General features: G+C 52.0%; 1 protein-coding gene across 1 annotated transcript in view; it reads left to right on the forward strand.

Moving 5' to 3' along the window:
* The window catches only part of CORO2B (coronin 2B), a 67706-nt gene extending 44745 nt beyond the window's left edge, over nucleotides 1–22961 (forward strand). The window contains exons 4-12 of the mRNA XM_057725273.1: nucleotides 8681–8830; nucleotides 9513–9677; nucleotides 11640–11756; nucleotides 11889–11993; nucleotides 12526–12622; nucleotides 16094–16206; nucleotides 16536–16626; nucleotides 16832–16971; nucleotides 21054–22961. Of these exons, the coding sequence (XP_057581256.1) occupies nucleotides 8681–8830; nucleotides 9513–9677; nucleotides 11640–11756; nucleotides 11889–11993; nucleotides 12526–12622; nucleotides 16094–16206; nucleotides 16536–16626; nucleotides 16832–16971; nucleotides 21054–21185 (1110 nt within the window). The 3' untranslated portion in view covers nucleotides 21186–22961. The remainder of the gene's footprint in view (nucleotides 1–8680; nucleotides 8831–9512; nucleotides 9678–11639; nucleotides 11757–11888; nucleotides 11994–12525; nucleotides 12623–16093; nucleotides 16207–16535; nucleotides 16627–16831; nucleotides 16972–21053) is intronic.
* Nucleotides 22962–27881: the final 4920 nt, after the last annotated feature.

The raw sequence follows: 27881 nt of genomic DNA on the forward strand, positions 1-27881 counted from the left end.
AGCCAGCCCCTACCCCCTCCCGGCTCCTTCCCATATCCCCATCCCTAGAAAAATCTCTTGTGAAGTCCATCCCCCACGTCCCTCAGGCTCAGCCTCCCCTCCCCCACAGTGCGAGGACGTGTAACCCCATCCTTCCAGGGATTCAGTGGAAGCTACCCAAGCCCTTTCCCAAGGGGCTCCCGTCCTGAGGGAGGGGTGGGGCCTGTAACTCTCCCTGGCATCTGGCAGAATCCAGTTCTTTCCGCCGCTGAGTGATGTCACCTATTGTTGAAGGGCTGTGCTTTTTATAGCTTCTGCCGCAGCTAGGCAGGGCGGCTGGCAGGCGGCAGGGAAGGGCGCTATGGGTTTCCAGGCCTCATGCTCCCAGCCCTTCTCCAGCAGCCACAGAGAGAGGTTTCTGACATCTCAAGGAGAGGAGCGAGTGATCCCAGGAGAGAGAGAGAGAGGGGAGGGCGGGGAGGCAGGCCCCTCTCCGGGGCTCAGCAGCTTTCCTTTCCTTTCTGTTCCTCAACTCCTCCATCCAGCAGCTGCCCTCCCCCCCCCAAGAGAGGTGATGCTCCTCCCCAAGGAGCTGGGGGTGGGCTGGGGCAGGATGTGAACCCTGCTGGAAGCAGCCGGAAGCCACCCACCACCCTGCCATCCTACACACACACACACACACACACACACACACACACACGAGCTTGGGAACCAATACCTCTTTGAGCTGAAAGAGAGCAACACATTCCTTTTAGAGACGGAAGGACAGGAGCCCCGAGAGGCCTCACCCATGCACCTGGCAGCTGCGGAGACACCACCAGTGTGGAGGTGTGGCTCCGTCGTGAGGCAGCCAGGCTCCGGAGGCCATAGGCCTAGGTTCACATCCTGGCTCTGCCACGTCCCACATCTGTGATCCTGAAAGCGTTTCTTTACCTCTCTGGGCAACCGGTTGCCCTGCTGTAAAATGGGGACCATATTGGGCTTATCATGATAACGAAATGAATATAGTGTTTCTTGGCTACTAAGCACTCCATAACCATTAATGTGGGGATGAAAGAGTTTAGATAACCTGCCCTGCTGAGGGCTGGCTGCAGGATTGGGAGAGAGACCCAGTGCTCTTTCTACTATATCTCACTCTTTGCGTCCTAAGGCCCCAAAGAGGCCTTCCATCACTGGTTTCCAAAAAGGACTACGCGGAATGCTAAGCCTTAAAATCTAGGAAAGAAATCCCCACCAAGTCTGCCTTCCCAATCAGGAGTAAAGGGGTGATTTGCCATCTATCCAGCTTGCCACCAGGCAGAGCAAGGGCTAGCCTGCTCCTTACACGTGACCCACTGCTGAACCTGCTGAAGGTCAGAAGGTTTCTGGGTTTCTCTCCTTCTTCCATTGGTTCGTTCATTTAACAAGTATGTCTTAGATGCCTGTTATGTGCCAGGTACTGTTCCTTGCCCTAGAGATAGGGCAGTGAATTTAAAGACCCCACCCCTGTATGGAGGAGTTGAGCATTAGTGGGAGGTCTGGAAGGTTGTCTGTGCCCCAAATGGGGTAATTTTTAGATTCTTGGGGCCAGAGAGTGGCACCTCTTTTTTGGCATAGATGAGCAGAAAGACAGACCACACCCTCTCCAGGTTCCCGTCCAGGGGAAAAGGAAGGGATTGGGTGGGGACAGGGGTTCAGAAGAGAGAAACAGGGCAGTTTGCCTGATCTGAATCCTGACTCTGAATCCCAGCTCTTCCCTTGCTCGCGGTGAAACCTGGGCACGTTTCCTAACCTCTCTGTGCCTCATATCCTTACCTGTGTAAGCATTGTTAATGGTGATGATAGGTAGCACGTATCCTTTCATGGTCCAGCCTCACATTTACCATTTCATTTAACCTGCTGGGCAACCACCTCACAAGACTGTCAGCAGTAGATGCTCAATCTTGCTTCCTTCTGGGCCCTCAGGTGGCCTCTTTCACCTCCCTCTCTTTGTAGTGATCTGTTTCCCATGTTGGGAAACAATTATGTGGTCAGAGGATATCAACATTAAGGTAGACTTTGAGGCTCTACCTCTTGTTTAGATGACTGACGATAAACTCAGTTTCTAGTAGTAAACAGAATAGTTGACAAGAAATCAGGTGGGAGCTCCAGACCCTTGGGAAAGACTCTCATGGTTTCTTTCTTCTCGCTGCAGAAGAGACATGAGAGTTGCTCTTATCTCTGCTCCAGGGAGTGTATCTGTGGATTTGTTGGGTGGAAATCCTCGGGCCAGTGGCTGTGTGCTGTAGTACAGCTAAATGGGATGCCATCAGAGGGCAGAAACCGTATCTTATACTTGCCTGTTTCTCCCCACACTACCTTAGAGTTGTTTTTTAAGTAAATTTGTTTTTCAAAAATAAATTTTTTTATTAGTTGTATGTTTTATGCATATTAGCATATGTATGTCAGTCCCAATCTCCTAATTCATCCCACCACTGCCCCTGGCTTTCCCGGCTTGGTGTCCATATGTTTGTTCTCTACATCTGTGTCTCTATTTCTGCTTTGCAAACCAGTTGATCTGTACCGTTTTTCTAGATTCCACATATATGTGTTAATATACAATATTTGTTTTTCTCTTTCTGAGTTACTTCACTCTGTATGACAGTCTCTAGGTCCATCCATATCTCTACAAATGACCCAATTTCGTTTCTTTTTATGGCTGAGTAATATTCCATTGTATATATACATGCATCTTCTTTATCCATTCATCTGTTGATGGATATTTTGGTTGCTTCCATGACCTGACTATTGTAAATAGTACGTCAGTGAACGTTGGGGTGCATGTGTCTTTTTGAATTATGGTTTTCTCTGGGTATATGCCCAGTAGTGGGATTGCCGGATCATATGGTAACTCTGTTTTTAGTTTTTTAAGGAACCTCCATACTGTTCTCCATAATGGCTGTATCAATTTACATTTCCACCAGCAGTGCAAGAGGGTTCCCTCTTCTCCACACCCTCTCCAGCATTTACTGTTTGTAGATTTTCTGATGATGCCCATTCTAACCAATGTGAGGTGATAACTCATTGTCGTTTTGATTTGCATTTCTCTAATAATTGGTGATGTTGAGCAGCTTTTCATGTGTTTATTGGCCATCTGTATGTCTTCTGTGGAGAAATGTCTGCTTAGGTCTTCTGCCCATTTTTTGATTGGGTTGGTTTTTTGCTATTGAGCTGCATAAGCTATTTATATGTTTTAGAGATTAATCCTTTGCCCATTGATTCATTTGCAAATATTTTCTTCCATTCTGAGGGTTGTCTTTTGGTCTTATTTATAGTTTCCTTTGCTGTGCGGACGCTTTGAAGTTTCATTAGGTCCCACTTATTTATTTTTGTTTTTATTTCCATTACTCTAGGAGGTAGGTCAGAAAAGATCTTGCTGTGATTTATGTCAAAGAGTGTTCTTCCTATGTTTTCCTCTAAGAGTTTTACAGTATCTGGTCTTACATTTAGGTCTTTAATCCATTGTGAGTTTATTTTTGTGTGTGGTGTTAGGGAGTGTAAGGAGTGGGAATCCATGTCTTCTCTGGCTCCTCCTCTGCGCTCCTATACCACACATACTGACAATAAGTACTGTCTTTTTGCAGTAGCTGTGTAACAAGCAATTCCCCTAACCAGAGCATTCTTTCCCTTAGGAACAGTATTGTCAGAGGGACTGAGGAGGCCCTCACAAAGCCCTGGCTCTAAGTCGCTGGAAGCCATAATCCTCAATGTATCAGAAAGCAAGGAGACCCAACCAGACACCTTCATAATCACATAATAATCTTAAAGAGGAAGTATATTTGCATTCCATAAAATGGAGACAGACTTCATACCACATTCACTGACTACACAGGGGGCCACAAAGCACATATGAAAAATAGAAATCACATCTAAAATTTGACCTATCTAAAACTTGTATATAATCCTTAATTAATATTAAGCAAGCATTGTTAAGTTACTAAGAGTGCTTAGTAATCTGCTTGGTAGGGTATATATTTTATCTTTATTTAGCCTTCATAGCAACTATAACGTCGGTGTAATTATTCTTACAGTTGAGAAGACTGAGGTTCAGAGAGGCTGAGTAAGTTGGCTGAGGTCTCACAGCCGATGAGGTCAGAGCCTAGATTCGAATGGAGCTTGTCAGATCACACAGCTGTCACTTTCTTAGCCAGCTGCTCCCTCCCCTGTGCACAGGGACACTTGGTTTCGAAGCTTTATAAACTGTCCCTTTCAGCCGCCTTGCCTTAGCCTTGTCTGCACGTGTCTGCTGTAGACCCCACAAGACTGTGAGCTACTTGAGACTAAGGACTGGCCCCTGGTGGCCAACATTGTGACCCAGGGAGAGGCTGGGCATATTTCACTGGATTGATTGTAACTGAGTTTAACTAAACAGGGCTCTGACCCAGGGACCTATGAAAGGGACAGCCCCAGGCACATCTGGCTTGCTGGAGAAAGCCCTTTTGCCACTTCTTCCCTCCCCTTCCTTCCAGAAATCTGGTTCAGCAGACTCTATGGGGTTTCCTGTTGAATTGAAGTAATTCTCCCAGAGCAACCTCTGAGCACATCTCTTGAGCTCCTCCCACACCCATCCACTCTTTGTTTGCAGCAAATCCCTTGAATATTTAGGGACTGGAATTCCTTTTCCAGCTACTTAGGCCCACTGTGAACTCCAGCTCCTCCTCTGAGCTCCTGTCTCATGTGCTGCCAACTGTTAGCTGTAGTGGTGAATCAAGCAGAGCTAGTGTCTTCCCCCCAGTGATAACATTCAATGATATCAAAAGCAGAGAAGTTTGGAAGATTAACTAATACTGTCTCAATGTGCAGCAGAGAAAACTAGGGCCCAGGGAGAGAAGTGGCTGGAGTCAAATGGGGTTATAAGGCAAGACTCCTCTCTCTTTCTCTGTGGGACATTTTCCATCTGAGATCCTGCTCTAGCAGTTATTGGTGAAAATAGCTCTTGGCTTCCCCCCTGCAACCCTTCATTCCTCTGGACTTGGAGCCAGTCCAGGGGCTGAGCGTGGGCACAGACACCACCTGCCCTCCCCATTCCCTTGGCTTAGCCTCTCGGTTCCTAGGCAGAGCTGTCATGCCAACACATCAACTCATGTGACTGGAAAGCCTCAGACTCACAAGGACCCTGAAGCTCAGTTTAGTTCAACCCTCACACCTCTAAAAGTTACGTACCTCTCAATTCACCATCTGGATGAGGAACCTGAGCCTCAGAGGTTAACTGGCTTGTCCAAGTCCATCTAGCTGGTCCGTGAGGTTAGAGCCTGCGTGGACCTGCCCTTCACAGCTTCCCCCATGTCTCTACCTTACCCTGCACGTGATGCCACTCAGGGATGCCTCAGTTAGTTGGCTCCTCAGGTATTAGGCTGTCCCGGGAAAAGGTGTTCTTCTGAGACTCAGCCCAAGCAGGGTTTCTTGGGACATCGCTAACCAGGTGTGACACACACAGCCTCTAGCCTCCTTTGCCACCTGCCGTCCTGCCCCACACCAGCTGGGCTGACCCACCTGCAATTTCTCTGCCCATTGTGCCGGAACCCACACACAGGGGTTGTTTTTCCATCTCATCATCCTTCCGCACATCCCCAACCTATCTTTTCCAATGTGGGTCACATCCTCTCTTACAACCCTGCGTCTTCTCGACCCCCCCCACCCTGTCACCCTCCAAGACTGGATTCAGGCTCCCCCAGCTCTGTGCTCCTGTGGGTTCTCTGCCGTGTGACCCCACCATGGGCGCTCAAGAGCAGGCATGGGGCGAGCTCAGTGCCCAGCCATTGGCTCCTAACCCCAGGGCCTGGCTCATAAGAGGTGTGAGTGGAATGAGTGAGGCTCAACTTTCTGTTTTAATGATTTTCTCAAAGGCCAGATTTTCTCTTTTGCCTCAATCTACATTTACATGCTGAATGACATGGGTTTGTGTGTGTACGTGTTTGTCCGCTGTCCTCAAGATACAGTATGAGGTGTCCATAGACAAGATCCTTTGCCCCCAAACACCTCCACACTGGCCTGTCATTCTGCCTCTTAAAGTTTCTTCCCCTTGACTCTGAAAGCATCTCAAGCTTCCTGCTCAAGTGCAAACAAGGGTAACCTCTCAACATGGAAAAAGATGCCCAGTATTTCTAAGAATCAAAGACATGAAAATCCAAACAGCAGGGAGATGGCATTTTCAATCTGATGGGCAAAAACCTGTTTCTGAAGGTGTAGTTTTAGAGACATAGGTAAAGAAGCACTCTCAGATTCTGCTGGTGAAGGGGACAGTGAATGGTAACTGGGACAGCTTTTGAAGATAATTTTACAGTAACTAAAAAAGTGAAATACTCTTGGGCATGTGTCCTACAGGAATACTCACAGCCATGCACAAATTTGTATGACAGGCCTGATCATCGTAGAAGGAATTGTAACAGTGAAGAAAGTGGACAGAGCCCAGGTGTCCACTGACAGAAGTTGATTAAATCCATCATGACACAGCCAGACAACAGCTGTCCCTCTGGCCACTTAAAAAGATAAGGTAGAGCCATGTGTAGTGGTGTGGAAAGATGCCCACTCGCGCGTGTTACATGAGAAAAGCAAGTTGCAGAAGTATATGTATCACAGCATCACTTTGGGTAAAAAAGAAAGAACTGCAGGGGACGGGGAAGTATTATATGTGCGTGGGGTGTGTGGGTGTAGGTGTGTATGTGTGTGTAACGCAAGCATTCGACTCCACTCTTCAAGGGTCAGCTTCTTCTGGAACATTTGAGGACAAGAAGAATGAGTGTCTTATTGGTGACTACTGAGACATCTACCTTGGTTCCCACTCTACCCTCCCTGCCATTTCCAGATGAGACCTCATCTCAGAAGGCCCTTGCACAGGGCTGTCAGGGAAAGACCATAGGGCATGCTGGGCCCCCTGTCCATCACCTCCCTTCTGCAGGCCCCCACCACCGTGCAGGGCTGTGTGGAGTGTTGGGCTTTCCTGGAGAGCTGGAGCAACCACTGGAAACGATGACAGTGAGGACAGGAAAACATCAAACTGCCCCCTAATTATAAACTTTTTCTCAAGTATGTTTTTGGAACTGAGAATGGTTCTGCTAAGGGTGACCCCAAATCCTTGACTGGACCTAGAGCCTCCCATGGTCTACATGTGCAGAGCCGGGTCTTCGGGGGAACACACATGTGGGAAATCCTCATTTCCATAGTCTGAGGGCCAAGCACCAAGAAGGGAATCCCACAAAGGAATTCCTTTAGAGGCACCCCCAGTTGCCAGCCTTGCCCCCCTGTCTTTGGGACTGCCTTTGGCTTTCTTTAACATGTTTTTCGTGTTTATAGCCTTCAGAATTATCATTGAACGGCTGATATTCCGCATTGCTATGACATATTAAATTGTTTCCCTAATATTGGTCACTTGGAGTATTTCTGAATTTTCTGTATTGTAATGAACGTCTTCAAGCATGGAGATTTTTGCTTATTTTGAATTTTAAGAGTGAAATTACTCAATCAAAGGATATAATACACGTCTTTATTGTTCCCACTAAATTGCTTCTAAAACAGAGTTACTCTGATTTGTGATACTACCAACACCTGTTCAATCTGTAAGTTCCAGTATAATCCTGACAACACTGGCTTTGTTTTTTCTTTCAGTTGGCAATTTTTGAAGATTATAAATGGTATCTTAAAGCTGTCTTTTTTTTTTTTCTCCTTACTAGCAAGGTGGAGTTCAGATTTTCAAAACATTTGTTTTAAAGGTATCCTAAGCTATAGTCACATGTGCTTTTTCCTCTCCACCCAGTTAGTTCATAATAAATAGCATTAATGGTGATGATAGAAATTATAACAAGAACAATAATTCCATGGGTCTTTAGAGAACTTTACAGTTTACAGACTTTTACAACCAGTATCTTATTTTATTCTACCAGTAGGCAAGGCAAGGCAAAGATTTTCCCTGCATTTATAGATGAAACACTTGGAACTGTGCAGGGCATACTTGGCTTGAGAAACAGAAGCCTACCAGCATTAACGTAAATAATCAGGGGGTCATTCAGAGATTGCAGAGAAATTGCTCAGTTTCTCTCTCTCTGGGGCCACATGATCGCTTCTCTCTGCTTCTCTCCGTGAGTCGCACCCTCCTCTCTCTTCCCACTTCTGTATCAGCATCCATAAGACGGATAGTAGCTGCATCCGGGCTCTGCATCCTTTCAGCTCAGGCTCCTGCATCTCATCAGCCTCTGCCCTTTAGTTCGTCATCTTCAGGAGAGACTCTGGGCCTCCTGGCCTCCCAGATGGGTTTCCCTCTGCTCAGGTGTCCATCCTGCGTGGGGGACAGAGGGAGGGGCAGGCCATGTGGTACAAACAGAGGCGCTGGGGCTGAAGGCACTCTTAGAAGGATGTGGGAAGGGAAGCAGAGATAGGCTTTGAATACAGCACTTGCTAAAAGCTGCTCAATGTGTGATCCTCTGGGCCTGGCTAGACCATAACAATAACAATATGCCAGTAATAATAGTTGCCTAGGTCTGCAGAGACTTCTTAGAGAAAACCCTCCCAAAGGCACAGAGAACCACACCCTGCAACTCCCCCCAGGCCTCAGTCGGGCTGTGCCCACCACCCTGGCCAGGAGGTGCCTTATTAGGCAGATCTCAGAAAGCCTGGTGTCGAGGAAGAGGGCATCAGGGGCTTCTCCTGGCCCTGCCCACCCAGCCGAGGCCCTCCGTCCCCTCTGCAGGTGCGGATCTGGGAGATCCCTGAGGGCGGGCTGAAGCGGAACATGACGGAGGCTCTCCTGGAGCTGCACGGGCACAGCCGGCGCGTGGGGCTGGTCGAGTGGCACCCTACCACCAACAACATCCTGTTCAGTGCTGGCTATGACTACAAGGTGGGCAGCTGGTGGGCACCGTGGCCAGAGCCAACTCAGCGAGGAAGCGGAGGGAGCGAGAAGGACATGTTGGGGGGCCTGTAGGGAGCACCATTACTTTCCCGAGCCAGTTAACCAGTATTGTCACATCCATTCATTCACTCATCCAGCAGCACAGCTGAGCATCTTCTGTGTGCCTGTCATTCCTGGGGTCCACAGAGGCTGGAGGCATCTTTACTGCCTTCTCCGACACTGATACATTGGAGAAGAGGGCCCACGCCATGCCCACACTCTCTACCCGCCCACTTCTTAACCAAGAAGTGGCTGCTGCCCTCCTAGTGGGAAAAAGAAGCATCCAAAGCTGCTGGTGGGGAGAATGGAGTCCCAGCCTCTACCCCCTGGCATGCCCTCAGAAGAGGTGTGCCAGCCACCGGAACGTAGCCAGGAACACTCACCCTTCTTGCTAGAAGCAGAAACTGAGCCCAGGCTGGGGCTGGGATCTGCCCAAGGATAGTAGCAGATTTGTGGGACAGGGACATATCAGCCTTTGATGTAGAACCCACCAACACCATGCGAATCCCAGCACACCCAACCCTGCGTGGGGCGTCTCTCCCGGGGCCATCGGGTACAGACCGGGGACAGCTGCCCCGTGCCAGCAGCAGCAGCAGGGCTGAGCCCGCCTCTCGCGTGTCCACCCTCCCAGGTCCTCATCTGGAACCTGGATGTGGGTGAGCCGGTGAAGATGATAGACTGCCACTCCGACGTGATCCTCTGCATGTCCTTCAACACTGACGGCAGCCTGCTCACCACCACGTGCAAGGACAAGAAACTGCGCGTGATCGAGCCCCGCTCCGGCCGCGTCCTGCAGGTGAAGCCCCGCGTCTTTCTCGGAAAGATGGGGAAGGAAAGGTATTGGGAGCTGGGCTCTCTGGTGCACCTGGCCTGCGCCTCCAGGGACCAGCCCATCTGTTCTGGGCCCTTCCCCGCTCATAGGAGCCCTGCATTGTTCTGGGAGCAGAGGGACCTCAGTAGCTGTTCTCATCCCCACAGACTGCACCCCTCTCCCCAGAAGGGATTCTTCTGCCTGCCCAGGGGGCCAAACTGGTAACTGCCTTCAGCACATGAGTCCCTGGGTGTTGACCATGATGGGCACAGGAGGAGGGGACTTTGGACTGACTGCCTAGCCACCTGCAATGGACAAGCCTGGCGGAAGTGGCTCGGGGTGCCAGCCCCAGGGACGGCTCCAAGTGGGGAGGTGGAGGGTGACCTTAGCTCTAGTTTTGGTCTTTGACTCTGGATCTTGACTCTGAGGAAGGGATTAGATGCCACTTGGGAGTTAGAAATTTACATTTCTTGAGCATCTACTGTGTGCCAATCATGGCACTAGATGGTGTGGAAATGTTGGATGAAATCTGAGGTTTACCTCCTCACACAAGAAAGGATCGATGTGTGACCTGGTTGTGTTTATCTTGGAAAAACCCAATATTGCAGGACCAGAAGGTCATCTACTCCTGCAGGTAATAATCATCGTGGTTATTACTGCTGTTCACATTAGCCGCCATTTACTCAGAGGTCAGCGTGTGGCGTGGCTGTGCCTGGGGCTCCACATCGTCCCCTTATTTAATCCTCTGTGGTGGGTACTGTCACTCTGCCCATTTCCCACTTGGGAACACTGCCCCTTGGAGAGGGGCAGACCTAAATCTCACAGCTGCAGGAGGAGCTAGACTTCAAACCCGGCCCGTTGGACCCCAGAGCCCATGCTGAGCAGAAAAGATAAGAGAGCCGAGACCCCAACCTCCATCTCACAGACGCGGACACGTGCCCAGAGAGGGTGAGGGGCTCCTCCAGGGTTACACGTTTTCGGCAGAACTTGGAACTAAAATCCAGAGCAAGTGATGCCAGCCTGGGTCTCTGTACTGCTCCCCCAGCCTCTGGTTCCTACCTGACGCTGACTCATCCTGGCAGAGGGCCGCCGTGTGTTAGGAGGAAAAGGAGGTGTGGGGAGCCCAGAGGCAGGAGAGGAGGTAGAGGACGGCCCACTTAGGAGGAGCCCCGGGTGGAGTGAGTCACCCAGCCGTGAACCCGCCTGAGTCCCCGTCCTCCTGAGCCCCGAGCTCCTCATCCTCAGAGAGCCCTTGCAGTTGGTACTGTTGTGACAGTGGGGAGATGCCTGGGTGCGAGCACTCGGCATCGGGCCCAGCGCAGACCCAGCCTGGGACTTGGTCCAGTTCGTTCCCTCCTTCCCCCACCCCACCCACTCTGGGACACGGCAGAGAGGCCTGGTTTCCTGGTCCCAGGGCTCCGTTGCTCCGCCGCACCTGAATTTGTTTCCTGTGGCTGCCGTAACAACCTACCGCAAGCAGGGTGCCTTCAACAACAGAAAGTGATGCTGTCACAGTTCTGGAGGCCGGAAGTCCGACATCAGGGTGTCGGCGTGGCCAGGCTCCCTCCCGCAGCTCTAGGGGAGGACCCTTTCTTGCCTCTTCCAGCTCCAGGCGGCTTCCCTGGCTTGTGGCCTCACCACTCCAACCTCTGCCTCCGTGGTCACACCGCCTTCTCCTTTCTGCATCTGGGGACTCTCCCTTTGCCTCTCCCTCCTAAACGAGGATGCTCATGCTGGCATTTAGGGCCCCCATGGATGACCCAGGGCAGTCTCCCTATGGCAAGGTCCTTAACTTAAAAATCACACGTGAAGACCCTTTTCCAAACGAGGAAACATTCACAGGTTCTGGAGATTAGGACACGGATGTGTGTTTGGGGGCCGCCAGGCAGCCGGGTTCAGTACCCCTGGTGTCTGGGGCCCGGCTCACCAGCTCTCTGTCCCTGCCAGGAGGCGAACTGCAAAAACCACAGAGTGAACCGGGTGGTCTTCCTGGGAAACATGAAGCGGCTTCTCACGACGGGGGTGTCCAGGTGGAACTCGAGACAGATCGCCCTCTGGGACCAGGTCAGCTCCAAGGATGCCGGAGGGGGTGGGGCAGCTTCAAAGGGTTGTTGCTCCCCGGGAGGTTTGCTGGGATTGGGAAGGCGAGGAGCCGTCCTGCCTGGATGTGGGCTGATACTGGCCCCCTGCCCGCAGGAGGACCTGTCCATGCCCCTGATCGAGGAAGAAATCGATGGGCTCTCTGGCCTCCTGTTCCCCTTCTACGATGCTGACACCCACATGCTCTACCTGGCCGGAAAGGTAGTAGAAGGTGGGGGAGGCACAGGGCCAGCCTGTGGGAGACCCCTGCCCCCACTGGGCCCCTGCTCCTGCCCTGTCTCCCAAGAAGAGCCTGACCTCTCTGCCCTTCCCCTGACCCAACACGGGTCTTACCCTCTGCTATCAAAACCTACTCTTAGGTCAGACACTCATTCTACCGAGGTGTCAGGGACTGAGAATTCTTTCAGGGGTGGATTGGAGTGGGGTTTTACTTGGGAATAAGGATCAGAGCCTGAAGTGCATCATCCCTAATGATGGGGCTGGAGGCACTAGCCAGGAGGTCTTGTTTGTCGGGAAAGCGTGCGCACACACACACACAGCACCCCACCTCCACCGCCCCCCTAGCGAATCCCCTATGGCAGCCCCACTGGGGGCCTAGAGGCCAGGCCTCCCTGATCTTCTGACCACCTTGGAGGCATAGTGGAGGCTCTTGTCAGCGGCCTGCTGGACCAGGGCCTGCTGAGCCCACCGCTTCCCCTCTTCCTTCCTCACCTCCCTCCTCCCTGGCCCCCAGGGAGATGGAAACATCCGGTACTACGAGATCAGCACCGAGAAGCCCTACCTGAGTTACCTCATGGAGTTCCGCTCTCCAGCCCCGCAGAAAGGCCTCGGTAAGGGGGTCCGGGGGCTGCCATGGCTGTTAGGCTGTAGAAGGAGAGACTGGAATTTGGCTCTTGGGTCACCCCGCCCAAAGTGAAAAATCAGACTCAGAAGGCCACAGTTTACAGGCAAGTCAGAATAGAACCTCCAGGTGCTGCTGCCCTGTGAAGGTCAGCCTGCTCTTCTTCAGGCAGCCTGTCACCTCCCACGTGACCGGCTCCGTCAGTCCACGGCTCTTGGTGTCCTGTGCATCTCTGACCGTCAGCAGCCCGCAGGGGTGTGCGCGGTACCTTCTTCCCCATTTGCAAATGGGGAGACCAAAGCCCATTGTTGGTCTGACATGGTGGGAGGAGGTTCAGTCACTAGGTCAGAACAGGGTCTAGGCACAGGCCCCTTCCCGAAGCCACTGGGAAGTCAGGACCCCCAGTTCCCTGAGGCAGCTCTGTCCTTGCCTGAGAAGACAGGAGGAATTCCAGGGTGTCTCCCTCACTGCATCCCCAGGTTCCCCAGGTTCTCAGGCAAATCCCAGAGAGGGCCTCTGGCTTGACGAGTATAGTGAGCCCGTCCTTCACACCCCACAGTCTCCCACCACTAAAGCCTTACAATGAAATCTTCATGCCCAGTGACTCATGCTGGCAGGACATCCGATTCAGCAGTCCCCGATTTGGGGTCCAGATCACGCAGTGGAAGAAATCTCTTCAGGGGCTCTGTTCCCTCCTCTCCTTAGAGCTTGAGTGTGGCTTCGTCCCTCTGAAGATCTGGTATGATGGACACAGCCTGAGGGCCAGCTTCAGAGCTGTCAGGGCTGGAGGGGTCCAAGGACCCCACTCAGTGACCCACAGCAAAATGGTGGCCCAGAGATACAACTGAGGTCCGAATGACCATTCCACTGACATCACCCTTCCCCGGGGCTCTGTCATCCTCACCTCCCTCACTGTCACCCAGTCATCAAATAGTATAATGAACAGCCTGGGCTTTGGAGTCCAAACTAGGTTTATATTCTGATTCAGCGGTGTCCTTAACCCCTCTGAGTCTCGGTTTCCTCATCTGTGCAAGGGAGATAATTAAACCTACCTTGAAGGGCTGTTGTAAAAGCTTAGAGATCATGTATACAAAACACCTGGCAGAGTACCTGGCTCCTCCCGCTCCTTCCTGTAGTCATTCAACCAACATTTATTGGGTACCAGTTGTGAGCCAGACCTTGGACTAGTCCAGGGGTAAAGTGATAAATAAAACAGAGCACCACCTCACTCTTATCCCACTGAGGGACAGACAGACAATAAAAGAATAAGTCGGGAAAATATTGGATAGTGGTAAGTTCTAAGAAGAGAATCAGATGGGATAATAGAACAGAGTAATGTGGGCTGTTTTAGACCAGGTGGTCGGGGGAAGCCTCGCTGACATTTTAAACTGAGGTCTGAAAGGCAGGAAGAGGAAGACTAGTGTCAGTAGAAGGAACAGTTAGTGCAAAGGCCCTGAGGCCAGAAGGAGCCTAGCGTGTTCTAGGAGCAGAAGGGTGGTCAGTGTGGCTAAGCAGAAATGTGCAGAAGGTGAGAGAGTGTTGGGAGACTAAGTTGGAGAGGTGAGCAGGGGCCAGATCCCATGGGATGCATTAGACAGGGTGTATTAGAGTTCTCCAGAGAAACAACAAAGTATATTTATAAAAGGGGAATTGCAAGGATTTGGTTCATATGATTTTGGAGACTGAGAAGTCTCACAGTCTGCCCTCTGCAAACTGGAGGCCCAGGAAAGCCAGTGGTGTAATTCAGTTTAAGTCTGAAGGCCTGAGACCCACGGGAGCTGATGGTGTGAATCCCAATCCAAGGGCGGGAGGTGAGATGAGATGTCCCAGCTCAAGCAGCGAGGCAGGAAGAAAAGGGCAAATCCCTTCTTCCTCCGCCTTTTGTTCTGTTCAGTCCTGCAGTGGATTGGAAGATGTCTGCCCACACTGGGAAGGGCCGTCTACTGAGCCCACTGACACCCAACACTAACCATCGCACAGGGGAAGGAGTGGGGGTTTCACGAGGAACTCATTGTAGGATTGTCTTTTCCTTGGGTGAGTGGGTGGGTAGGTGGGAGATGGGACAGTGTGATGTGATCTGAAATGTTAGTTTAAGATCGCTCTGGCTTCTGTAGGGAGAATGGATTTGGGAGAATGGATCTTGAAAGGGCAGGAGGGAGGCAGAGAGACCAGTTAGGAGGCCATTGTGGACTTCTAGGCAAGCGAGGATGCCTAGGGGGATGGCATGGAGATGAGGAGATGAGGGTAGATCCAGGAAATGTTTAGAAAGTTGGGTCAGCAGGACTTGGGGAGGAGGGGAGAGAGGGGGGACTGAGGATCACTATTTCTCCCTGTCCTCCTCACCGGTGGCCACTGTTGTGCATTTGTCACAAGCCAGGCACTTTTCCTAGGTTCCAAGTGCCTTTGTGACTCACTCCAGGCAGGTTACATAGCTCCTAAGTGGCAGAGCCAGGACTCACACCCAAGCCTGCTGGCTTCACTTGGTACCATGATGCCACCTCCCTCCAGCTCCTGGAATTCCCTTCTCTGGAAAAGCAGCCTTCGGCTCCAGCTGAGGAGAGGTAGACCCTTCACTCATGTTCACATCATGGAGAAAGAAGCTAATGTTTTCCATGCCCATCATCACTGCCGGGCAGTTAACAGGCATCTCCACACTCAGTCCCCCAACCATCTCATGAGGCACCACTACTGGACTGGACTCCTCTAAACCACCAGGGAGGTTGGAGGTTAGAGAGGCCGTGATTTGCCCAAGGACTGCCAGCCAGAAAGAGGGGAGAGTCGGAATTCAAACCCAGGATTCTCTCCCACCCCAAAGTGTGTGTTCCTAACCCCACACCACACTGCTGCCCCAGCAGGTGTTCAGCAGATGCAGCTGTTAGGGATGGTGTATCCGGTGCCCACGCAGACACATACACACACGCATCCGTTTCGATCCTAGAAGACACATGACAGAACAGCAGTCTTGGGCTGCATTTAAACCTCTGGGATACACAGGGAAACCTTTCTCCCTCCTTCCTTCTGAAGACTGGGAGCACAGAGGCTTTGGGAAACCAGTTCATTTCAGAAAGCGATGGGCTCTGGGGCTTATATGGTGACAACACTGTGTGATCTAAGACAAAAGCCCCTTCCTCTCTGACCCTCAGGAGTCTCGTCTATAAAAAGAATGGATTAAACTCAAATAGTTCTGTAGCCCCTTCCAGTTCTCAAAGGCCCCAGTTCTATAGTGTGCCCCTTGGTGAGGCAGGTCTGGCCCACAGGGCTTGTTTGAGACATTAGCACCCAGAGACAGAGCCTGACTCAGGAAGCCCCCGGCCCCCCTCCTGTCCTCTGCATGGGTCATGGCCTCCAAACCTAGTGCCCTCCACCTGTGCCTTTCTCCTGGCCAAGGTCATCAGGAAGGAGGGGCGCTGAGGGGGGGATTCCCGGGACCCCATGCAGCTGTGTGTGTGCCCGTCCACAGGGGTCATGCCCAAGCACGGGCTGGATGTGTCTGCCTGCGAGGTGTTCCGATTCTACAAGCTGGTGACTCTCAAGGGCCTGATTGAGCCCATCTCCATGATCGTGCCCCGGAGGGTGAGTGGGGCTGGGCTGGCTCCGAAGGGCCCCTGGCACTGAAGCCTAGCTTCCTCGCCACTGACTGTAAGCTTGGAAGAGCCTGGAAGAAGGAGCCCTTGTCCTGTGGATTGGGGTGGGGTTTGGGGGCCACTGCAGGGTGAGAACAGTTTGGCTTGCTAAGGAAGGCAAGGCGGGAATCCCACACGGGAGACACTGTGAGTGCAAAGGCTTGGAGGCAGGACAGCAGGTACACGGTTGGAGGTCAGCACAGAAGGGAATCTGACTGGAGAGCAGGGGCCTTCTCAGCAGCCCCCCATCTGTCCACTCTTCTGCTCCCCCCGCTGCAGTCGGATTCCTACCAGGAAGACATTTACCCCATGACGCCGGGCACGGAGCCAGCTCTGACCCCCGATGAGTGGCTGGGAGGCGTCAACCGAGGTACCGCAAGGGGTGGGCTTCCCAGAAGAGGCTAGGAGACTGCGACCTTGGCCTTCAGCCTAGCCCACCCCCTTCCCCTTGCAGATCCTCCTCGTTAAACTTGCCCTCCCACGCAGCTGACTGTCAGGCGTGGTGTAAGTGAGAGCCACCATCACTTGACAGTCCATGGAATGGTCGCTGAGAACACGTCCCTTGCCTTTCTTAGATCCCGTGCTGATGTCTTTGAAAGAAGGCTATAAGAAGTCCCCCAAAATGGTATTCAAGGCTCCCATCAAAGAAAAGAAGAGCATTGTGGTCAATGGAATAGATTTATTAGAAAATGTCCCACCCAGGACAGAGAACGAGGTAAGAGGTAGAAGTCATTGCCTCCATACACCCTGGCGGAGTGAGACCTTTGCATTTCAATTATGGGCTTCAGGCCTTTGAGCCGGCTCCCTTCTGAGGCATTGTTCTTTCTGCGACAAATACCATAAGTAGCCTACTGCTGGTGTCCGTTGCCTCTGACCCCAATAAACAGAGGCTGGGCTGGGGTGGGACACGTAGCTCCCTTCGCATCCGCGAGCCCGGAGTTACGTGTCCCCTCGTGCGTCCGTGTCAGAATGTGGCTGTCATCTGGAGTTACAAATTCCTGGCTCACAGGGGAAAGCCAGCCTCATGCGCTACAGCGCTGCCTTCCTCCCCGGCATGGCAGCAGCAGGGTCTAATGATTTCCTGTTTTTGTGGAAGAGGCTGAGTGTTCATGAAAGTACTCTTTGTACCCTTTGGAAAGGGAGCAGCTCAGTCGGGGCAACCAGCACTGGGCCGTGTCCACACCCCCCAGAGGCGTCGCCTTCCAGCCACACCCTCGGTGCCTGGTGCCAGTGCAGCCCAGCCAGAGTTCCCGCATGCCCACCGCGGGCCGGGCCCTGGGCTTGGTGCCGCTGAGGGGGAGATGGCGGCAGGGACCCACCTGCACGTGGATTCTGGCTCCCTCATTTCCTGGCTGTGCCTGAACGTGTTTCCTGACCTTCCTGAGTCCATTTCCTCATGGTAAAATGGGGACATGAAATGCTGTGAGTGTTAAAGAGATTGTCTCTAAGTGTCTAGCACTCTTCCTGCTCACATTAAATGCTCAAAGAGGCTGTGTTAGATCTCGATTGCCATATAACAGGTTACCCAAGACTTAGGGACTTAAACCCACAAACATTTGTTATCTCATAGTGTCTGTGGGTGCCTGCAGCTCGAGGTCTCTCATGAGGGTGTGAACTGTCAGCAAGGGCTGCCATCACATCTGAAGACTCACCTGTGGAAGGATCTGCTTCCAGATTCAGTCACTGGGTTGCTGGCAAGACTCATTTCCTCACAGGTCGTTGGACTAAGGGTCTCAGCCCCTCAGGGGCTGTTGGCCAGAGGCTTTGCTCAGGTCCTTGCCACATGGACCTGTCCACAGGGCAGCTCACAGCATGGCAGTGAGGAAGAGAGGGTATCTAAGATGGAAGCCACAGTCTTTTTGTAAACTCACCTTGCAAATGTCATCCCTTCGTGTCTGCCATGTTCTGTTCATTTGAAACAAGTTATGAGGTTCCAGTTCACCCTCGAGAGGAGGGGATAACATGGGGTCTATCTTACAGGCTTTTTTGTCACACCAACTTATAATTATCTCTGTTATTCATAAAAGTAAGACCATTCCTGACCTCTGGGACCTCACAGTCTTAAAGGTGCAACTGGCAGGTAAATTGATAATTGCTATAAAATATGTGTATGTGCCATTATAGAGGGATGTTCCAATTTCTAAGACTGGATGAGACCGTGTGATCCGTGGGATTTGCTTCAAAATAATTGCCAAGGAGGTGGTACAGGGGAAGTAGGTAAAAGCAGAGACGAAGCAAGAGTGGTCACATGGGGACTTCCCTGGCGGTCCAGTGGTTAAGACTCGTGCTTCCAGTGCAAGGGGCACAGGTTTGGTCCCTGGTCAGGGAACTAAGATCCCGCATGCCATGTGGTGAGGGCAAAAAGGAAAAACAAAAAGGAAAAAAAAAGGAAGGAAGGAAGAAAGAGAGAAAGAAAAGAGTGGTCATGTTATTTGCTGAAGTAGGATGATGGGTGCTGGGAGATTCACAGTCCTTTTCTTTCCTTTGTATATGTTTGTTGTTTTCCATTAAAAATATTTTTGGCTTTAGGTACCCTGAGAAGGTAGACATAGTTGAATTGCTATGATAGCCCAGGGCCATAACAAGAACCTGAAGTTCGTTCTAGTACTGGGTGTGGAGAAGGCAGGGTGAATAGCAGTTACAATGAGTAACCTTTAGCTATGGACTCGTCTGTATCAATCAGAACGGAGGAACTGGAGAAATATTTTAAAGGGTCTCTGAGTAGAGAACACAGATGCCACAATCTCTCGACACTACAGCTTGTATACTTCCCTCACTGGGAAAAAAGATTTTCTCAGAGCCTGGTAACTCTGGTTTTACCCACAGTTTTCATCATCACAGAAGATTGGGAGCAACTAATGAGAAAATAGGGCTGTGAACAGTAGACGCATTGGTCGAAATGTGAAGAGACAATGGGTAGCTTGACACAGGGGATGAGACATCATTGCACAGCTCTGTAATTTTACTAAAACTCACTGAATGGACACTTCAAATGAGTGAAATTTATGGTATGTGAATTATACCACAATAAATCTCTTTTTTTTTAAACAAAAGTGGACCCAAAAAATTATACAAAGAAACTTTGAGAACTTGGAAGGCACAGGAGTGTGTAGAATCACTTAGTGCAGGGCTGAGGACGTAGCATCCCTCTGAACAGATGTAACCAGGACTGGTTTGTTGGTTAATAATCTTAAAAAAAGTCAGTTAAAGAAAAGAATCACAAAAATTATATATATATTATAATTATATGTATAATTATATAATCACAATATATATATTCTTTAAACAATTTATATATATAAATATATTTTTTTCTTTAAACAGTTTTTATTTAAAATGTAAAACATTTACACTCATTCCACATGTTCTGTTGTAGGACCAAGACGTTTTCTTTGAGGAGATCCCAGCTGGGATCTGCTATGTCTTTGTCAAATAAATCACACTTTAACTCCAATTTCCAGTTTAAGTTTCTTTTAGGTGGAACGAGAACTTAAAATCAATCTGAAAACAAAGCCCTTGTTTTTTCAAAGTTTTCCCCAATTTTTTTAAATGTATATATATATGTTTTGGGGTTTTTTTTTGGCTCCTCTGGGTCTTAGTTATAGCATGCGGGATCTTTGTTGCGGCATGAGAACTCTTAGTTGTGGTGTGTGGAATCTAGTTCCCTGACCAGAGATCGAACCCAGGCCCCCTGCATTGGGAGCGCCAAGTCTTAGCCACTGGACCACCAGGGAAGTCCTCCAGTTTTTTTTTTAGGACAGGTTTATTGAGGTTTAATTGACCTACAGTAAAGTTCATCCTTTGTAATGTACAGTTCCATGAGTTTTGACATATGCCTACAGCCATGTAACCACTACCATATGATCCAAATATAGAATATTCGCCTTTTATATGCATATCATTCACACCTAATTCAATAGGGACTTTGTTAGCACCCCCTTCATCAAGATTCTGGAATGCGTTCAACTTAGTTTTTATAGAAACAGCAACTCTCTTTTTGTATTCCTATTTCATCAGTTTATGTCATATTTAATTAAATTATACAATTATTATACAAACACAGATGCAACTCACACTTGGCAGTTTGAGGACCAGTACGACTACGTGTTGGTCACATTCAACTCAAGTGTCTGGGGTCCTCCAGGAGCCTGCGGAGGCAGCGTTGGGCAGGCCTCTGTCAGTCTGTTTTACGGAAGAAATGGAGAGGCTGGTTAATCCAGGGAGTCGTCTAAGCGAGGGGCTGTCAGATCCCTGAGCTTTGCTCACGGCCCCTCCAGCAGTGCCGGGTGCACACTTTGCTGTGCGGTGCTAGTCCCGTGTCAGGAGGGGAAAAGCTGGGTTCCATCCTGTATCCTGAGCTTCCTTAAGAAAAGAACGATGCAAAACATTTTAGAAAGCTTTCCATTCCGAATGGTAGGTAAATGAAGTATTATGTTTGCAGCCCTAAACGGGTGAGCGTGGGATATTTGGAAAACTGGGCTGTGTGGACTGGGCCCTTCCTCAGTGACCCTGCATCACTGCCAGAGGCGGGTCTGCAGAGACCAGCGCTTTCTTTTCTGCCTCGTGGGGTGGGGGTGGGCATGGGTAGGAGCCGTGAGCTGAGTCTCTAGGAGGGAGAGCGGCGGTGACCTAAGTCACCTGGGACACAGGAATGGGGGAGACGTGAGAGGCCTGGAGCAGAAGGACAGTGGCTGTAAGGGGGGGCGGTGGCGGTGGTGGCGGTCCGGGTGCCCCTCGAGATGTCACCGTCCCACCTGCTCTCTCCCGCTCACCGGCCCCCTCTCTCGTCCACCCCAGCTCCTCCGAATGTTCTTCCGGCAGCAGGATGAGATTCGGAGGTTGAAAGAGGAGCTGGCGCAGAAGGACATCCGCATGCGGCAGCTACAGCTGGAACTGAAAAACCTGCGCAACAGCCCCAAGAACTGTTAGCTCCCCGGCTGGGCTGCTTTCTAAGCCCATCTCTCCGTTGTTTCTACTCGTCCCTTAACTTCCCTTTCTCCGGTGACTCCAGAGACAGAGGCAGGACTGCAGCTGGGGGAGAGCCTGAGGACCCCACCTGCCACCTCAAGAACTGGAAGCTGACCTTTGACCTCTCGACCTCATGCTAATAAAAGCCCCCAGCCTCTCCCAGGGACCTAGGCTGGCAGCCCCTTTCCTGCCACCGGGGGAGCCTCGGCCTCACCTCGGCTGGGTGAAGACCGCGGACTCCCTGAGGGGGGAGCGGAGAGGGGAGCCAGGACCCCAGGAGCCTTAGAGGTTGACCTTCTCCCCCGCGAAGGGGGCTGCCAGGACATCTGCACGCGTGTTGCTGGGGCTCACAGCCGCCCTGATGGACGCACAGTGAGGGCTGGGTCGCAGGCCTCAGCTCTTCTCCCTCCCCTCACCCACCTCTCTCTCCCCCGGCAGCCCTGGAAGCCCGTTCACAAGACAAGGGTTGCGAGCAGCCCGGCTCCTTCCTGTCTCTTGCCCCCTCTCTCTTATCTTCAGGGAATTAAGAGGACCGCTCGCCAAGGCCATGATGACCCCTTGCCTTCCCCTGCTGCTCTTCAGAGCTCTGGCAACACCCTTCTCCCGTTTACTTTGTGAGGCAGGCAGGGTAGGGAATCATGTCCCCATTTTACAGATGACAGAACTGAGGGTTGCAATGGGGAAGCGACTTGACTGTCACCCGGCCGGTGAACAGTGGACCCAGGACCAGGACCAGTGGTGTCCAGACTGCGGGCCCGGGCCCTTCCCACGACATCAAGAGGCCACCCCCACGGGGGCGGCACCAGGGCCCAGGTCTCCGTGGAGCGGGAGGACTGGGAGCCTCCCGACACCAGTAGTGCCAACGTGTCACACCGCCCAGTTGAGGCCCCTCACACTCAGTGCCCCTATGTCCTCCTGGCCCCCACACTCTGCGCTCGCCCCCCAGGGGACTCCCTCTGAGATGAGGCCTCTTCCTCCTGGAGGCTGAGGCTGAGAAGGATGGAGCGAGCCCTGGGGAGGCCCAGCAGGGCCTGATGGCTCCAAGAGCTGCTCTGCGTGGGTGCGTCGGGGCCCTGCTCTCTCAGCCACGGTCAGCCTTATGCGTATAGAATGACCCCAGCCCCTCACGTGGGTGTAGCACTTTAAAGTTTACACAGCTCTTCAACACACAGGATCCCGTTTGAGCCTCACCTTGGCTCCCAGAGGCAGGGAGCATTCGTCCCACTTTGCAGATAAACTGAGAAGCGGCCCAAGGTCGTAGGACCCTGGGAGATGCCTCACTTCACTTGGTCTTCTGCAGTTTTCTTTTTTTCCTCTTTTTTTCCCTTCATTTCTCACTACCCACAGAGTCCATGAACATTCTTCTCAGAAAAGTCACAGTTTAGGGGTGAGATCTGGGCTGGGGATTGAGAAATGGGTGTCCACTCTGCTCTCGCATTAGCTAGGACCTACTAGACGCATTTTGCTCTACACCTGCCTGTCCCACGGCCGCTCTGCAGAACATCCATCCACAGAGGCAGCGCTCCCTAAGCCCCCGCAGTGACCCGGGCAGGGAAAGCCCCCCGACCCTTCAGGCTTTTCCTCCAAGAGCCTTCCACCCTCTCAGCCAGCTAAAGCAGGGTCTCCTCACCGCGCCCCACCCCAGACCCCACAGCTAGACTGTGTAAGCTCACATCTTCTCCTTCCCACACGTCTGAAGCTTTTTTTCTTCCCCATTGACCTTTGTGGTCTTCTGTGATTATTTATGCTGCCTCCCGAGGATAGAATTGAAATAAATTGTTTTCAACTTATCAGACCTGGGCATGGCCAGCTCATTTAACCTGGGTGGTTCCTGCTCTTGTCACCATGGCATCTTCATGGTCAACTCCCTGGCCACGGCGCCTTTGCTTTACTAGAACAACAAATCACGTCTGTGTCTACCGATATAACCTCACACTTTCATCCGTCTACGGCAAGGCTTCTGAACCTCAACACTGTTGACACGTGGGGCTGGATAATTTCTTTGCTGCGAGGGCTGTCTTGTGCCCTGTAAGCTGTTTAGCAGCGTCCCTGGCCTCCACCAATCAGATGCCACAGCAACCCCGACCCAGTTGTGACAAACAAAAATGTCTCCAGACGTCACCCAGTGTTCCCTGGGTTGTCAGCATCGCCGCCCGTTGAGAACCATTGATCCACAGTTACTCAGTAGTCATCTGCTCTATGTCCAGCCCTGTGGTGGGGTCTGAAGGACCCCATTGTTTTCCATAGAAATGATGCTTCACAGTTTACAAAGCACTATTCCATGTCCTTGACTCCTTTGATCTACACAGCAGCTCTAGGTGGTATGTTCTAACTATTCCTGTTTTCAAGAAGAGCAGTCAGGTTCAGAGTGTGACATGCTCAAGGTCGTTTAGCTGGTATAACAGGGAAGACATACCGGGACGTGGATCTTCTGAGCCCAGGGCCAGAGGAGGCATGTGCTCCCAGTCCTCAGCCAGGCTCAGCGCTGGGAGGAGGCTCTTCTGGGAGGAGGACTGGGGCCCATCGCGAGGCAAGGGGCTGCCAGGCTGCCGGGACACCCTCGCTGTCCCCCCCAGCCAGAGTTGTCGTGGAGCAGAGCTGTCAGGCTGCAAAGTGGACGGGCATGTGGCAGTGTGGACACCACAGGAAGCTCCGAAGAGCCAGAGGGAGGCAATGAACGCCTTAGAAAAGAGGGCTGGAGAGGAAATGATGAAGGGTGGCAGAGGAGCAGCGGGCAGGACACCCGGACGGGGAAGACGTGGTGCAGGCCCAGCTCTGCTTCGGACAGGCTGTGTGACATGAAGCGATTCGCTTCTCTCTGGGCTTCACTGTCTCCATCTATAAAATGAGGGGATAAGACAATTAGAGGGTCCCTTCCTGGTCTAACGCTTGAGTGTCCACTATACCAGCAGTTGGGAAAAGGAGATAGATCTCCAAGTCCACCCATTGTCTAGCACGAGTGATGCAAACGAGAAGTATATCAGGAGAAGGGAAGCAACAGCGTGGCTTCCTACAGGGCTTGGGTGCAGAAAAGCACCTGTGCTAAACATTGATTTGAAAAAGACACCCCTGGAGTTTCCGCTGTAGATCAATTCACAGTCCTGGGCTCGAAAGAAATGCTAAGGCTGTCGAGAGTTTGGCCTCCATAAGCTCCTTCTCCGGGGATGCAGAGGAAGGAGGGTGGGACTGGGTCCTGGACCGAGGCTTCCCCTCCACCTAGGCCCAGGGGGCCAGGTGAATGCACAAGGTTTTCTCTCCCATGTGCCTCCATCCCACGGGATCCCCAATTCTCAGCCCAACTGGGCAGCTCTTCAGTCATCACTTATTGTGGCAGATCGTCCAAGGTCAGAGTCGAACGCGATTTCTCTCCAAGCAGCGCGTTTCCCAGCTGCATGTGTGGGAAATCCCATCAGTGGCTCATTGGTTGTCCCTGTGTCCTTTAGTTCTTCACACATTAGGATGCACTCCATGCCTCGTCCGTTATGCTGGTCCTGCAGCCAGTTACGGCTCTGCCCACCACATTGGCTGATTATTATAACCATGTAGGAGAACAGGCCCCTCTGCCTCTTTGTACCTGTTCCCACTGCTGTATTCCCCACCAGGTGCGTGCTCCCTTCTTTTCTCCAGGTGAGGACATCTGAGGCTAAACTCCAGAGCCTTCTCGTGGATGACGGGGTCCCTCTGGGGCACGCCTAGAACTCTTGTCTCACCTCCCCCCACATACCAACACCTACTTGGGTTTTCGACTCAGCCTGACACACCCTGCGTGGCTGGATCTGCTCAGTACTAAGTGCTGAGAACCTGGAGAGGGGAAAGAACCAGGCCTGCCCTTGAGGGGCTCCCACCAGTGGTCTACCTTTGGGCATCATGTCACCCAGAGGGACGCAGAGCCCCTGGAGGCTGGGGTGACTTCCACCCTCTGCCCGGTTCCGTGGGGAATAGGCGATTGTGAGGGATTTGCTGACTCCTGGATTCCCTTCAGCCAGCCTCCCGAGAGCCCAAGATGGGCTTGGGCATTTTTAGACTCTCTCCTGGTGCTGGGCAGACATCCCAGACTGCCAGTGGACCGTGCAGAACGTGGCTGCTTCTTCACTGTGGGAAATGACTTCACGTTGCAAAACCTCCACCGTAAGGGCCCTGCCCCTCAGCCTTCCTGCTTGGAAGGGCTGCACTGACAGGGCTGCCTGGAGCAGGAGCAGACACTCACCTCCACCACAGGAAGCGTTAGCAGATCCCTCTCCTCCACCCCTGCCCCCACATCCTCCAGCCCGGGAGAGGAGGTGGGGGGTGCAGGTCCTTGGAGCAAGGAGGGGAGAGGGCAGTGTTGGGAGAAGCTCCTCATTCTCTGTGCATGTGTGTTTCTATTTGGGAACAACCTGCAGACTGTCTTCCCTTGGAATTTTCATTCAATAACAAGCACAAATGGATCAGCCTCTAAGAGAGAGAAAGTGAGCATCTACAGGGTCAGGTCTGCAGAGTTCTACGAAGCTCCTGTCCCAGAGCCCCTCCCTTATACCTGGCTGTCCCACTGCCTGGAATCCCCCCATTTAGTACAGTCCCTTTGGGTTAAGCATTGCCTTTGCCAGAGCCCTCTGCCTATACGGATTCCCCTGGGATTGGGAAGCTGATGTGAACAGGGTTGACAGATTGAATAGAGGAAACAAGGGGGCAATGAAAAAGGGCAGGCTCAAGTGGGAGGAGGGAGATGGGGACACTGAGGACAAAGATCTTGGATTTCAAGGTCACAATGATTAACGCAAGATTCAAAGATCAGGAAGAGTTTGCTAGGAGCTTGAATCCAGCCAGCAGGTGGCAGATTATGGCCTTCTTATCAAGCCCATTTTTTCTGAGCTGGGTCCCTCCTGCCACCTCCCACCCCACCCCAGAATGAATAACCCAACCATAGGCACGAGAGCCTCATGGTAAAGCAGGCACACAGAAGAGCCAGGATCAGAAACGCCCCCGTGTATAGAAGAAGGGAGGCTCAGAAGGGGGCAGCAGGACCCTCGCTGCCCCAGGTCAGCTCTCTCCAAGGCACGGCCAGCGGAGGGCGCTCACCTCACCTTCCTCTGAGGCTGCCTGTCCCAAATAGCTGGAAAGAGGCTGCATCAGGGTTCCTGTCCCAGCCCAGCCCCTGACCGGCTCTATGACCTTGAGCGGCTCCCTCCCCTCCCTGCCCTGCCCAAGGGAAAATGGCAGGGAGGAGCCTGGAGAGTCTGCAGTTTGAAGAGGCTTGCTGCTGAGGAGGTGGCAGAAGGAAGAGCCGGGAATGTGAAGCGGAGGGAAAGAAGAGGGAGGGGTCCTGGCCAGGCCTCTGCAGCCTGGTGGTCACAGTCCAGCCCGGGTCTGGGGCTCACCCGCTCCAGCCCCGCACGGTCTCCAGGAAGTTGCTGATGAGAGAAACAGGAGCTGCGTCCCAGGCAGGGCTGCAGCCAGGGGCTGAGGAAGAGGTCTTGGCCAGACCACGGAAGCCCTGAATCCTTGCCCCGGGAGGCTGGACTGCACTCTGTTGAAGCAGGAATGAACACCTCCCTCTGGCTGCTGCAGAGGGAAGGGATTAGGGGGCAGGTAGCACTGAAGCAGGGAGCCAGGCCGGGGCTGGTGGTTTAGTGGTGGGTGGGGGAGGAGATGGGGAAGGGGTGGCTGGGGCGTTGGTCAGGGCAGACTTCAGGTGGTTCATCTGAGGTGGGGGTGGCAGGGAAGGGGAGGAAGGGGATGGGGAGAAGGAGGAGAGGAAGGGAGACGTGTGCAGAGACTCCCAGGCACGGAACCAGGACCGGGATGGGAGAGTCACCCCCGGCCAACAGACGGGGCTCTCCACAGACGTAGGCACCTTGCGTTCTATCTTTCTTAAACCAGTACCATCCCCAACAGGGGACCTAGGACAGGGCTGGCTGCACGCTGCTTAGCAAGTGTCCTTCAGACCAGCTCTCAGAGGAATGGCCGTTCTTAGAGCGCTCCATTGGGTTCCTTTTATCACGAAAAGAACTGTCCACCCCTTGGGGCTGCTTGGCACTATGCTGTGAAAGTCCCCCACCTGCCTCTAGGGATGCCTGACATTCACACATTTGTCCATCCTTCCGTGAAGTCATTTGTAATGATAGTGAAAATAGCTTATTTGTCTCTCTTTGCCTACTGGGAGGCAAATAGACAGTTTTCATTCAAAAACTATTTTATGAAATATTTATCGACTGCCTTTTCTGCATCAAGTATTATCCTAGGTGCTAGGACAAAAGAGATGAACGGGATATAGTACTTGTTCTCAAAGAGATTCCACGCTAATATATAATTAAAATTCACATGCAGTGTAGAGTAGAATGTCTGGGAGGACCGAGATGACTAACAGTGATTTTCTCGGGGTGATTTACTCTTTTTGAATATCTGTGTTTTTCTACAAAAAACAATTTTTGTCAATAAGAGAGAAAGGTATTTTTTTAGTTTTAAAGATATTTTAAACATTTGTAAAAGCGTAGGATTTGCCACTAACTGTTTCCCTTGGGATGAAACCTCAGGCTTATTCTGTTCAGTTCACCAGGTATGGGAACTGGGGCTTTTCCTCCCACATCGCCACGGTCCCTCTGGACCAGAAGAGATTGCCCACATGGGTAGTTGGATGGGATGAACAACTCAGGTATGGCCAGGTGTCACTTCTGTTGG

This window comes from Hippopotamus amphibius, chromosome 2, assembly GCF_030028045.1.
Source record: "Hippopotamus amphibius kiboko isolate mHipAmp2 chromosome 2, mHipAmp2.hap2, whole genome shotgun sequence".
NCBI classification, from domain to species: Eukaryota; Metazoa; Chordata; class Mammalia; order Artiodactyla; family Hippopotamidae; genus Hippopotamus; species Hippopotamus amphibius.